Source organism: Macroventuria anomochaeta (genome assembly GCF_010093625.1).
Source record: "Macroventuria anomochaeta strain CBS 525.71 unplaced genomic scaffold BU25scaffold_32, whole genome shotgun sequence".
NCBI classification, from domain to species: Eukaryota; Fungi; Ascomycota; class Dothideomycetes; order Pleosporales; family Didymellaceae; genus Macroventuria; species Macroventuria anomochaeta.
In genome coordinates, this window is record NW_022985393.1 from 7,876 (window position 1) to 20,491 (window position 12,616).

Consider the following 12,616-nt stretch of genomic DNA (forward strand, 5'->3'; position numbering starts at 1 on the left):
ATCTGTCAACCCCTATTACCCCTATCTGTCAACCCCTATTACCCCTATCTGTCAACCCATATTACCCCTATCTGTCAACCCCTATTATCCCTATTTTGTCAACCCCTATTAGTCAACCCCTATTGACAGCCCCTATCCGTCAACCCCTATTAGTCAACCCCTATTGCACCCCCACTTTAGCTAGCCACCCATCTTGATATATATACCCCCTTCTTCCCACCTCTAGATAGCTCTTACTCATGCTTGCAATTCAATCCTTCAATCATCCAACTCCCTCATCACTTCACATTCACTCTTTACTCCTTTATACTTCTCTCTGATCCTTTGTGGTATTCCTACACTTGATCCCTTCTTCATAATTTATACTTCCCACTACTTGTGGTATCCCCACACTTAGTCTCTTCTACACCCTTATCTTCAACAAGCCTGAACCCTCCTTCTACCAATCCATCCATCTCAGAGAGCAGTTGGTATCCCCAGCTGGGTCCCTCTCACACACAACTGCTGATATTGGGCTCTGTATCTAATATATAGGCATAGTGCAAGGCACCTCCTTACAGCAGGTGAGATTCCAATAACAAAGTTGATTGATGAACACAATGCCATAAGGGCAGTGTTCCTACATGCTATATACTTGAATGATTGTACATGGTGATCTGTCTGCTCTGTGTGATCTGACAGCGCAGTGAGAGCACTGGGAGCATTCATGCAGGGTGCTCTGCGTGCTCTGTTGCTGTACATTGGATTGTGAGGTCAGTGAGAGCATATATGCAGTCTGACAGCCGGCCTTGTTTCCGTCACAGCTTAACTGAGACTTGCCGCTGCTCTGTTGTTGCCTACGTTAGTGTGAGAGCAATCCTTGTCAGTGCTACCTAGTGTACCACTGATCGTAACAGCCGGTACATGTAAGGGGAAATACCCGTGACAGGATACCACAAGGGATCAGTGAGGAGTGAGTTGAGGAGTGAATTGAGGAGTAAAGGTGAAGTATTGAATTGAGGGGTGAATTGCAAGCATGAGCAAGAACTATCTAGAGGTGGGGGAAAGGGGGTTCATATATCTAGATGGGTGGATAGCTAAAATGGAGTACAAGATGATGATACAAGTGATGGTGTAATTGAATCAATGATGCAAGCTGACAGGAGGCAGGGTGATGGGAACCTTACTAAAAGGACTAGGAGGGTTGTTGTTGGCTGCAAGCCTTGTCAGGATGACACTGGCCCATCACAAAGGAGCTCACACCCACCTTCACCATGGCCAGGGACTATCAGTTATCAAGAAGAGCAACTTCTGTAAGGGGCTGACCTTGAGGGTAGATGCAAGATAAGATCAGACAAATTTGATGAGGTTTGCCAGTTGTGTGTTGGCATTTGGTTGTACCAAGCTCTGAGGCTTGCGCTAGCCAAGGCGCTAACTGGGCACAGCCCGTTACAACTTCTTCCATTTGTTCTGGAAAGCCTGGATTAGTACATCTACTCAGGGGCTGATACTCAGGTCCTTTGAGGCAATGGATATAGCACCCTTCCAACCCAATATCATCCTCTCATTGATTTGCTAAGCCCACCCCTGAGGGCTCTGATAGCAACACAAGCTCTTCTCCAGTCTACAGAAGCAAGGACTGGCTCAAAATAGAGACTCTTTTGCACAAAGTTGGCAAGGACAAAGGCAGTGAAGAGCTGAAAAAGATCAAGTGCTCACTCCACCACATCTCAGTTCAAAACTCAATCCTTCACCACAAGATTGCAGGCCTCAAAGAGTTTTTAAAGACTCAGAAGAAGCACAAGAAGAAGAGCAAGACTCTTGAGTTTAAGCATCACAAGGACTACTATGGTGGAGCTGAGTTATACTCTCCTAGTAGAGTAGAGAAAGCACGCCCATATGAAAGGGCAAAACAACAAGAACAGAATGCAGAGGAGCTCAAAAAATCAAAGATGGCTGAACCAAGGCATGCCAATAAGCTGTACAAGGGGAAGATTGCATAGGAGAGGTGTGAGCAGAAGTTAAGGGAGAAGGAACAGCATGACCGGCTGAAAGCTGAGAAGGCTAAGGAAGTTGCTGAACGCAAGGCAGAAAGAGAGTGTCAACAAAAGGAGCACAACACCAAGAAACCTATACAAAAGCCTCAACAAGGCAAGTGCAAGACCTCACAGCAACAAGGAGCTAGAAAGAAGCAGAATTGTGGTGCTGTAGGTGGTGCTACTGCCGCCAATGGCTCTCTATCTCCGGCCAAAATGTCCACACATGGCCACAACATCAAGCTTAAACATAGATGTAGGTAGCAAAAGTTTCTTGCATAGGTCTATAGAGTACTCCACCAAGATATCTCATTATAGTAGCTATTGTGTGCGGCTCTACAGCCTCATTTTTGTATGAGCGTCAAGGTGGTGATTGTGGTCGGCATGCGCACAGACACGATGGTAGTGCTGAGTGGGGTATTTTGGGTACGATTTGCACCCATTATTGTTTTTTTTCTTGACATGCTGCATGGCAGTGCCTTGACATTGGTTCAAAAAATGCCTACAAAGGCATTGTAGACAGTGTAGGAGTTTTGTGAAGATGTGTGGTGTTCGGTTCAGTAGAATGACTGCGAGAGGTAGTGGTTCTTTGATAGTGTCAGTGGGAGGATGTCCTCGACATGCACAAAGCTGTCTAAGGAAGATGGGGGCAAGGCTCAAGTCGATGTGGCTTGAGAAATTGGCGAGGCGGTTCCATGTATACGATCCGCAACATTACCATCACCGCGACTCTTCCCAGCATGGTGCCACTCTCTTCGAGCGCCCCATCCTCAACCCGAGCTGACGCGATCGTCCAGTACGGTCCTATGAAGTCCTCAGGCGATCCCACGGAGCACAAGCGAATCGCGGAGAATGTCTTGAACCTTCTCCAAGCCCGCGAAATCAGGTGCGGAGTTCAGGGCAGAGCAGGGCATGACTGCGCAAGGAAGACATGCCCTCGTCAAGGAACAGTGCAAAGTTAGCGAGGCAGGCAATTGTGTTTTCACAAATCCGCAGAGTAGGCGTCCAGTTGGCTGCAGGTACTGCAGGTGCCATAGAAGATCATTGTGAAAGCGGCCGTTGTGCTCGGAACAGAGCTTTGATAAGTACCACTGGGAATTGAGAACGACAGGGGTATTAGAGAAGTTGAAATTACAAGGACATTATTCTATCTTTGATATCCCTTCTAGGATGTTGGCAGGTTGACATAGTATAGCACTGGGAACCTAATGAACAGCCAGTTGCACGTAAGAGCGTCACTGCATACACACAAGGCGTAGCAACGTTGAAGCAGAGTGTTCTTTTCTTTCCAATCTGATGCAATGCCTTCAAGCGAAGTCATTCGGGAAACACTTCTCTTTCGCCCACAGTTTCTGATCATGAGTCAACGCGTGGGCCTCCATCTGCGGCTTATTCGTGGACACCAGTTCTTTGCGGCAATTTTGGCACTATATGACCCCAGCCGTAGATGTTAGCACTGTCATGCTGCCCTTTGCTTTTGTGGTCTGAGAGCACGAGGCATGAGGACTTTCAGGATTAGATACAATCTTACAATCGATGTTGGCTTGGGAGCCTTGACGGGAAGACCATTTGCCTTGACCGGCGCGCGGGTGCCGGCCTTTTCAGCTGCCTTGTGCTCGCGCTGGATCTACGCATTCTTGAGTAAGCTGGACGCTCTCAGCCTTGCGCAGTGTAACAAAGGAGGCGTCACATACCCTGGCTTTTTTAGAAATGGGCATGATTGCGATTCAAAATAGGCGTGCTCGTGGTGTTGGTGCAGTGCTGGAGAGAAGTTTTCGACGGTGGCGTTTGACACAAGAAGCGTAGCGACCAATCGGACGAGCAGGAGAAAATTTAGCGCTGGTCGCCTCACGCCGAAACAGGTGGTCGCACATGAACCTCCACACCTTTACAAACACCAGCACGGCATACAGATGCGTCTTCAAACGGCTGATCACTCGCATGCCAAATTCTAGAACCGTGTATGGGCACACGTCTTCGACCGACCACTAAGCAACCTCTTCTAAACCGCTCGAGGTGTTGCTGCCGGCTAAACCATCGCATGGCAGTCATGTCGAATGCAGATTAGGCAATCCGGTAGTACCACGGTGCTTACTGTGGCCTGGTGTTCGGTGAACGACAGATACCAGGTCTCACCGCATCGTTGCGTTCATCAATACCCTCTTTTATCTCCTCGCGTGAAGCCGTCAAGCACAGCCATCGGAGATGTCGATCCTCGAATTGCGCTCTTCCGTGATCGATGAAGTGACGTCCTTCTAGCGTTCTGGTGCAAGACGACGATGGATGTGCAGTCTCTACGGCCCACTCAACCCGTGCACATCATCAACGCACTGAACCTTCGCGGGTATGTAAAAAGAACTGCCAATCCCGGGGGAAACGGGCCGCAATGGGAACGCCGTAATGAGTTCGGTCACTCTGACCACCGTGGCAGAGCTTGAAACGCACTCTAAAGGCGAACTCACGGCGCGAGTGAGAGCGGATCTAAAGAAGTAGAGAGATCCCGAGCAGGTGAAGTCAATGGTTGCCTGGTCTATTGACTGTTTCTAAAGAGGCGCGGGGTCCCCCATGGTGGGCGCCTGGAATCAGATCATCTTCTTATAGTTGAACTAGACTCGTGCAAGATTCTACGATGTCGACTTTCTGTTGCGGTTATGAGATCTGGTGTGGACGGCGAGAAGCGAACCTCAATTCTCGGGCGACCAAGCTTTATCATGAATCGTGGCCATGGAGATGGCATCAGGATTAGAATGGAGGTTCTTTGATCGGCCAGGATGCTAATGGTGACTGGTGAGTGAACTGGGTCATGCGAGTGGAGGCATAGTCGAAGTCGAGAAGGCCATCACCCATGCGTAATGGGCAGATGACAAATGTAACATTCACAGTCTCGGATCACCGACTTCACATCGTTGCTGTCACGGGGAATTATGGATTTCTCTTCGCCAGTGGCGCTACTGCTGTCACTATCATTGCTTCCCTCTTTATATCTGCACGCCGACAAGCCCCTTCACTTTGGTCGCAATGAGCTTCAGCTCGATCAACCCCAAAGTCCACCACCGTCTCTTCTTCCATCCTTCCTGGAGCGGCAGTCGTTCTTCTCGCAAAAATGGTTCAAGATACTCGTATGGGACACTCTTCCGATCACCAAATACTCCCAGTATGAGCGCAATCTCACCACAGGCCAGCTCGTGTTGGAGTGGTCCATACGTCAAGCCAGGGTTTTCTTCTCGTTGCTTTTCGATCCTTCGCTTGCGCAAGCCGGCCAGCTCTTCCCTAGTGATTGTCCGCCCGTCTGCTGAACATGCTAAGAGATCGTTCACAAGATCCCCCTGCCGTCCGCAGTTGCCCTCTTTCTGTGCGTGGTCTCTCCGTGTCAGTGAGATGTCGTGCTCTACTGCTCCAGGTAGCGCAAGCTGGTCCAGGTCGAGGACTGGTCTGCCCTGGCTGTCTGTTTGATTCGATCTGCGCATACCGAAGCTCGACAAGAGTGTCCAAGGATCGCGGACGATGGCCCACAGGCGCGACAAGAACCCAGCTTTGTTCTTCTCACTCTTCTCTTGGTGTACGTTGTAGACAGTATTGACAAAGACGGCTCCGAGAGTTTTAGAAATGCCAGCTTCGTCCATCGCAGCCTTCATCTCAAGTGCGAGGACGTTTTGCCCGTTTCGTGGGAGGTATCCATGATTTGCCAGCGAGTTGATCATCGGGCATGGACTCCGTTTGTCGCCTGGTCCGGCGGGAACATATGTTCCTATGGCGGCATGTTGGGCGAACAAAGGCGTGTTTTCAGAAGACATCTGTAAGGGCCCTCCCAGATTGGTGCTCCAGTGGAAGTTTGTCAATGATGCAGTTCTTAACACAGCAAAAGGCGAAGAGTCTTTGATGCAGGTTCACAATCGCGAGACTTCAGAGAATGACAGGAGGATGCGTTCGCTCATATCTGTTCTGGAACGGTAGGGCTGGCTGTCCCGTGCTGCATATAGTGGGCGCATGGACCCTGCATGTGTTCAGCCCCCATGAGCCCACCGTCACTCGGTACGGGCTAGCACGTCGGCCCGTCCGAACGACTGGAGCTTGATCGACGCCTCCTCTAACCGACCTGCCAGAGCTGAGGTCGCATACAATTGAACTACGGAGAGCAATAGGCTGCGATCGAGATTGAAATCTTGGATCGGACCTCTGGTGATGTACAGGTCATCTTCGAAATTTGTGAATGACAAGCAAGCGCGTGGTTGACATGAGTGAAGTTGCTTGTGGCTAAGATTGTGAGTCGGTGCAACACCCAAATCGGTCACCTGCAGCTTAGACCATGCTTGTTTGGGCACGAGCTAGCCGCCGGTCACACACACTACAAATGAAAACAGCGTGATTACGATATCCCGTATATTGAGCAGCCAGCCACTCAGTTTGGCAACTATGAGATGGTTGTCGCATCCTTGCGAGAGGATCTAATCTAGACACTCATTCGGCACAACGGCATGGAATCCTCCCACAAACCATCCACCAACGACTTCTTCCCACCCCCATACGCATCCATAGTCACAATCTGCCCATACGGTTGATACGTATTGTCGTAGATCGCAGCCTCACCCCTGAACTCATACTCCGCCGTCGAATACAAAATGCGCCCATCAGCGGTCCACACAGCATGCGCATCGTTCCCACCGCTCGTTGTCAGAACCTGAAGATCCATACCGTCGGGCTTGATGGTGCAAATGTCGAAGTTGATGTAGCTGACGCGGCGGGTGAAGACGATTATCTCGCTATCGGGGGACCAGAAGGGCACATTATCGTGGTTTGAAGATTTGCCGTTCGTCAGCACGGTTACTTTGTGGGTGGTGAGATCCATGATTCAGTCCGTCCTCCTTACCCCACGTGCGGCATACAATGCACTTTGTGTCGCTGGAGAAACTGGGAAAGCCGGTGTTGATGCTACCGTCTGTGAGCTGCTCGAAGTGACTTCCGTTCGCAGTTACGCGGCACAGCAACGCGTTTCTTGTCGCACGCGATTGGCAGCACGAGCTCAGACCGAAGACAAGCCATTGACCGTCGGGGCTCCATGCTGGTTGAAAGGCGCTGGTGAGGCCTTTCGTGAACTGCGAGGCGTTGACTTGACCGGTGGCATAGACGTCGAAAACGGCCTGCATGTTGGTGAGGTCGGGGCTCGTTGCCACGATGCTGCTATTGCCGAGCTGCTCTTGTGTACGTGCGAGATGGCCTGGGGAAAGACGGCAGTGAAGCGGTACTCCCTGTCTGAGTCTCAGGAGTAGATGGTCTTGCCCATGGAGCGGATGACATCGAAGTCGACATTCTCGTAGATGACTTTGCTGCCATCAGGTGACCACGAGGGGCTCTGAATGGTTCGAGGAACAGCTGTCGTTGTGTTGCCGGTACTGTAGCTCAGTCCTTCATCGGCTGTGTTCTTAATAAGGTACACGATGGTGCCATTGGCGAGCCACTGGGGGAAAATCTTCAGACCTGCACCACTGGTGTGTTCAACACGATCTGTACCAGTTACAAAGTCGAGAGAAACAAGTTGACTTGCTACGCTTTGCAGAGACTCAGGGCAATGCGCACTCTGCGTGTTCTCGGTCGTCATCTCATAGTAGAGCATCCGCTTACCATTGGGAGACCACTTTGACTGCCCAGACAAAACTCAGACTTTGTTGGCAGCCGACGAAAGTCGCTACCGTTCGCCCGAATAGCGTAAATGGATAGCTGTTGAATTGCTCCTAACCAGTACCATCACCGTAACCACGCCACTGCGGTCCATGAAGAAGACGCCAATCTTGCCTTCAGCTCTGCGAGACCATGTGTCAAGCTTTGAATCTTTCGATTTTGGGTTGGAGTAAGGGCATTCCAATCTTATTCGTGTGGTAAAAGATGCATATGGGCATCCTGTCTCTGCGAAGACTGCGAGTCTGGGAAAGCAAGCGTAACGCCGAGAAGCGCAGCAAACAACGAAAGACGCATGGTGAGCAAATATAAGAAAAGGATGGTCTATGGGTATTGAGGAAGTCTACATAACAATATATACTGGAGCTTCTTGCGGTCAGGCTCGTCTGGCTGACTGATCCATGAAACACTGAGATGATTCGCTTGCAGAAATAAACAGATTGAAAGCATTGGCCCTCCGCGTATGCCCTAGCAACTCGTTGTATATGAAAAATCTCTGGGGCGAGGTCGACTGATTGGTGTTGAGCTGCCTCGCTGGCACAGTGCAGAGTGGTGGTCCGCGAGCCGTGATTGGAGATGGGCGCAACAGATGTATGTAAAGTCACATTGCTCAGTGAATGAAGTCCTCTCGGCTCGTATCATGTTCGCCCCCTACACCTGCTTGTGCTTCGTGCCGTCGTTCGGTCTCTCCTCGAGCTCCACACCGCCCGCACGTCCATCATCTTCGACCTTTCCAGCTTTTGCGAATGTTGCACCGAGCAGATGTAGTGGATTATTCATCCTCGTTGTCATAACGTACAAGATCGTCAGACCGAGTGTCACAACCTCATCGCGGACTTCTTTCGACAGCTCGGCTGCGCTCTGCTCGAAGTGGAAGTTACCGACTACCTTCAGCGCCCACCAATTGACCGAGAACTTGGCGATCGGTAGCTGTGTCCTTGAGTCGATACAAACAAAGTCCCAGATTTTTAGGCTGCTGTTGGTGATCCATGTGATTGGTACCGGACTGGCAGTTGAGGATAGAGTGGTGGAAAGGTAGTTGTATGCTGTCTTCCACTTTTTAAGCGGCTTGATATTTATGGTCTGGCCGTGTATCGTGCATTCTGCGGCGATGGAGACGTGGTTGATGGTGCCGGTCGAAATCTGGGTGTTGGTGGTCGCATCCTCGATGCGCAACTGGGGTTTTGTTGGGCGAAAGTGCTGGATATAGAGTGGTGTGAGCTTGTCACCATTCTTTTCGCTGACGATGTTGCGGAACTTGCTCCAGGCGAAGTCGACTTGAAGTGTAACGCCGGTCGGTGTGTCGTAGTGCTTGAGCGGGCTGTCCGAAGGGGACGATTGTGTAGACATGGTGTTTTGCGAAGGAGTTGTAACAATATTTCAGGTTTCAAGTTGACCGTGTATGCTGCGTTCAAGTTGGTACCTGCAGATGAGATGCCCCAGTCCTCAGCCCAAGTGGTATAAGTAGTCCATCGTGTCAAGAAGATCTTCGTAGCGATAGTGTCTTGGCGCTCAGCCGTGAGTACGTTGGACGCCTTATGAGGCTTACTCCAAATCTTGGCCTTTGTTGTTACTCTTTTGGGCAGTTTGTTGGCCGGGCTGTGCTTCCGACTTCGCTTCCGAATTCTAGCAGCGGGAGCGATGACGTGAGACGAGCCCATGCGAGCTCAGCCCCAATCCAACACTGGGTCTTTGACTGGGTCACCGGCCTCCACCAACTGCTCGTTTCTGTCGGTCAGATGAACAGCCTCACCGTTGAGAACTTGTTCAACAAAAAGTGACAGTTGAGAAGGTGCGCCTTCGGCAAGTCCGCGATGTTTGAAATTGTGAGCAGAATTCGCCAGGATATAAGATGTAGACGCGACTTGCGACCCGGTACATTCATTGCCTGCAGTACTACCAGCTGAGCTGCCGCGAGCCTGTTCTCGAGTTCTTTGAGATGTAAGATGCAGGAGTTCGGTACAACATTGCAGCCCCAGGCTGACCACTATATAGCCATCTCAACTTACGTCAAAAAGTCCACTAGTTCAGCATCCTAAACCGCACAATCGTTCGTTCACCGGTCAGGTATACGACTCCTGTACGGCATCATATGGGGAATTGTGAGCGATCTTAACTTGCATCCCTGCGTTCCGTCTGCTTCCAACTCCAGCCGTCCCTCGAGGTCAAAGAAAGTCGCGTGTAGATGCGTGACCACAAAAGCCATGTCTTCAGCCATACACTTCGCACGAAAAGTTGGTTGAACCAACTACAGGAAATATAGTCGTAGTGTGTGACCATGCTGATTCCGAATCTCCCCACCTTGGAGAATGGGCGCACAGTCACCGACTGTTAGGCATCAATATTTGCAACCTTTAAAACTTTACGCGGAGGCCATTGCTTCACATACAGGTACCCACAACGTCTATACGTCTACATTTGTCACAATCCTTTAGTCAATGCCAGGTAGTCGCTCGAGTGGTGGAAATCGCGGCCGAGGCGGGTCGAGTGGTGGCACAGGATGGGTTGTTGGTACTCTACCATTGAGCTCGGGGGCCTCATCTATCAACACAACTCTGAAATCAGACGTCCAGGATTTGTATGGATCGGGTCCGGTGCGTTTTTTTTATTGCTGCATCAGAGTGAGGCTAATACGTGCTCAGCTACCTCCGCAAGCGATTATACACCTTCTCGCCTTCGGACTGTATAGACTATCTGTGGAAGTCGCCGACCCAAACAGTACGGGATTTGGAGGACACCAAATGCTGATGCGGATATAGACCTCTTTGCACTCCTTTTCAATGCAATATGACAGCTCAATTACCTCTTCCACTAACATACACCCACACGCCCTCTCTCTCCTGCCACCTACTTGCAAAAACACACAACTTGGCCCCCTCCTCCCTCACTTCCTTTTCCAACTCATGGCTGACATCAAGCTCCCACTCCCCACACCCCGGATCCCACCTCCAATCCTCCCAACTACCAAGTCGCTGCTGCGCTTCGTCCGGAAGCAGACCAGAATCTGCCATATTGGCGTGTTGCCACACTTCTCTTCTCGGATCGAAATACCATCGGGAGAGGTAAGTGGATGAGGGAGGTTCTGTGGTGGTGGCAGGGGAGGCGGAGAAGAACTCGCGCCAAAGGGGGTCCCATGTCCAACTCTTCCCGGCAAAGGCTTTTTGGGGCGTGAGCTGGGTGTTCGGGTTCGAGTACTTGACGACGTCGGATATGAGGCCTACTGCAGTACTTAGATCTGAGAGATCGAGGAAATCGGTTGAGCAAGGTATGGCTGTGGGTTGGGGTGGAGGGCGCCATTGTGAGCGCTCGGTCAGGGTTTCTTGTAGAGTTTCCAGTTTTCCCTCGAGGCTGTTTAATTCGGATGTCATTTCGCTGGTGGGTTTTGCCAGGCTCAATATGCTCGATGCATCGGCGCTGTCTAGCAGGTGGCCTATCTGGGGAGTATCAGCGGCGGAGTACGAGCGAGTATCGGGATCTGTAGCATACGGGTTGTGTAGAATCGAAGATGAACTCTTGCTGGTCTTTCTCGATTTTGAGTCTGACATTTCGGATCGTTTCTTGCAGGGAGATGATGGTGTTTGTCAGCTCGTGTGATATATCGGGCGATGTGCTGTCCATTGTTGCTAAAGCGTGGATGCTGTTGGTTGTCTCGAGGGTATTGCTATGAGCAACAGGCGTGCTGGTATTTGTATTGTAATAGGTGAGATGTCTAGCCACTTGCAACGTTGCTGTGGTTAAGGCTGGATTTGATGGTGTGGCGGCTTCCTTGCCACCGGAGCGAAGCACATCATGGATATTCACCGTAACATCTTTCAAGCAGTTGTACTAAAAGTCATGCGCTTTGGGAAAATATGGTGATGGCTCGGAGCATGGACGGAAAGCGACGAGGCACGCTGATGTCATGTGGAAGATGTTCAATTATTTATTTGGGTACGCTAGCCCGTCCACCGACTGTACGTTCAAGACAAGAGCCACAGGGTAGCGATGCGGCATTGGCAAAGTTCCATACGGATAGCTCCCTCGTAAGTCTCTTCACAGACCTCTCTGTGCGGACACCGTCTTCTAGTGAAGCATTCCTTCACGTTCCGAGAGCCGTTCACAGTTCTCATCTGCCCATGGTTAGCGCCAGTAGCATGTATGCCTCGTCTACTATCCACGCTCGTGCACGGACTCTTAGGCTGTCTACTCCCGTGCAAGACATGCTTCCTCGAAAAGTCCCCCTGGAGTATGGTCGTCTGGGGCACCATCGCGCACTCAGAGCTCCTACCTCCCGGCCCACAACCCGCCACCCCTCCCCATCCCCATTCCCCCACCGCCCCCAAACTTCCCCTCGTTGACCGGCCTCTTCGCCACTCTCCCCTGGCTCTTTACCCCCTCAACCACCCTATCAAGCTGTGTCTCGACCACCACACCGCCCACGATCATCTCCCCAAGCGCGGCATGCAGCGTCTCGAAGTTGAAGATGAGGTCGAGCTCGCACACGTTTTCGAAGAGTCCGTCCAGCGCTTGCACGAAGACTTGTATCAGATCGAGGAGCGCGAGGGGCGATTCGGTCGAGGTGGAGATTACGATAAAGTAGAGGGTAGCGTAGTGGCGGTAGGTTACGAGGGAGGGGGTGTCGTTGTGCGGGGTGCTGGGGGTTGAGGACTTGGAGGATTGCTGGAGGAGGGGCGGAAGACTGTGTTGATGTCAGATACGTGGGTCGAGCGTATGGGTGTTGGAGATTGGCGACATACGGCAGGAAGTTGCAGGCTGAATTGGGCCGATTGGCGACGAGGGTGAATATCTCGGAGATCAGGCGCTGCTGCACGCTTGTCTCGAGCTGGGTGTAGAACTTGGTGAGGCGCGGCTGGCCGGCGTTGTTGAAGACGAGGACCGCGTTTATCATGGTGCGTGTTGTGTGTGAATGTGGGTTGGGGGGAGGGGGG

General features: G+C 51.3%; 7 protein-coding genes across 7 annotated transcripts; all 7 read right to left on the reverse strand.

Annotated features, from left to right (window-relative positions):
* Positions 1-3,155: 3,155 nt before the first annotated feature.
* On the reverse strand, positions 3,156-3,768 carry BU25DRAFT_413672 (uncharacterized protein). The gene is made up of 3 exons (XM_033707088.1): positions 3,710-3,768; positions 3,547-3,642; positions 3,156-3,442 (listed from the first exon to the last, which is right to left on the reverse strand). The coding sequence occupies exons 1-3, from the start codon at positions 3,731-3,733 to the stop codon at positions 3,323-3,325; spliced, it is 240 nt and encodes a 79-aa protein (XP_033558292.1). The 5' UTR covers positions 3,734-3,768; the 3' UTR covers positions 3,156-3,322.
* A 1,157-nt stretch (positions 3,769-4,925) lies between these two features.
* BU25DRAFT_413674 (Cloroperoxidase) lies at positions 4,926-5,862 on the reverse strand. Its single transcript, XM_033707089.1, has one exon. The coding sequence runs from the start codon at positions 5,807-5,809 to the stop codon at positions 4,994-4,996; it is 816 nt and encodes a 271-aa protein (XP_033558293.1). The 5' UTR covers positions 5,810-5,862; the 3' UTR covers positions 4,926-4,993.
* A 546-nt stretch (positions 5,863-6,408) lies between these two features.
* BU25DRAFT_450799 (uncharacterized protein) lies at positions 6,409-7,159 on the reverse strand (the record flags this gene model as incomplete). Its single annotated transcript, XM_033709716.1, has 2 exons — positions 6,409-6,839; positions 6,883-7,159. 2 exons carry the CDS (start codon positions 7,157-7,159, stop codon positions 6,466-6,468), a joined length of 651 nt encoding a protein of 216 aa, XP_033558294.1. The 3' UTR covers positions 6,409-6,465.
* Positions 7,160-7,272: 113 nt separating this feature from the next.
* BU25DRAFT_461299 (uncharacterized protein) lies at positions 7,273-7,611 on the reverse strand (the record flags this gene model as incomplete). The annotated part of the gene is made up of 1 exon (XM_033710430.1): positions 7,273-7,611. The coding sequence occupies one exon, from the start codon at positions 7,609-7,611 to the stop codon at positions 7,273-7,275; it is 339 nt and encodes a 112-aa protein (XP_033558295.1).
* Positions 7,612-8,477: 866 nt separating this feature from the next.
* On the reverse strand, positions 8,478-9,014 carry BU25DRAFT_315251 (uncharacterized protein; the record flags this gene model as incomplete). The annotated part of the gene is made up of 1 exon (XM_033702187.1): positions 8,478-9,014. A coding segment is annotated over one exon (537 nt), but the record flags the coding sequence as incomplete, so codon positions are not given.
* A 1,469-nt stretch (positions 9,015-10,483) lies between these two features.
* BU25DRAFT_348630 (uncharacterized protein) lies at positions 10,484-11,056 on the reverse strand (the record flags this gene model as incomplete). Its single annotated transcript, XM_033703210.1, has 1 exon — positions 10,484-11,056. One exon carries the CDS (start codon positions 11,054-11,056, stop codon positions 10,484-10,486), a length of 573 nt encoding a protein of 190 aa, XP_033558297.1.
* An 895-nt stretch (positions 11,057-11,951) lies between these two features.
* BU25DRAFT_493730 (AP-3 complex subunit sigma) lies at positions 11,952-12,616 on the reverse strand (the record flags this gene model as incomplete). Its single annotated transcript, XM_033711732.1, has 2 exons — positions 12,425-12,616; positions 11,952-12,366 (listed from the first exon to the last, which is right to left on the reverse strand). Exons 1-2 carry the CDS (start codon positions 12,574-12,576, stop codon positions 11,952-11,954), a joined length of 567 nt encoding a protein of 188 aa, XP_033558298.1. The 5' UTR covers positions 12,577-12,616.

What these genes read in the sequence shown, in the direction of transcription:
- BU25DRAFT_413672 (XM_033707088.1), bottom strand. Translation starts at nt 3,733, where the DNA reads ATGCCCATTTCTAAAAAAGCCAGG. An exon ending in CCATTTCTAAAAAAGCCAGG is followed by an intron (nt 3,643 to 3,709) that starts GTATGTGACGCC and finishes AAGAATGCGTAG; the next exon opens with ATCCAGCGCGAGCACAAGGC. An exon ending in CTCCCAAGCCAACATCGATT is followed by an intron (nt 3,443 to 3,546) that starts GTAAGATTGTAT and finishes GGGGTCATATAG; the next exon opens with TGCCAAAATTGCCGCAAAGA.
- BU25DRAFT_413674 (XM_033707089.1), bottom strand. Translation starts at nt 5,809, where the DNA reads ATGTCTTCTGAAAACACGCCTTTGTTCGCCCAACATGCCGCCATAGGA.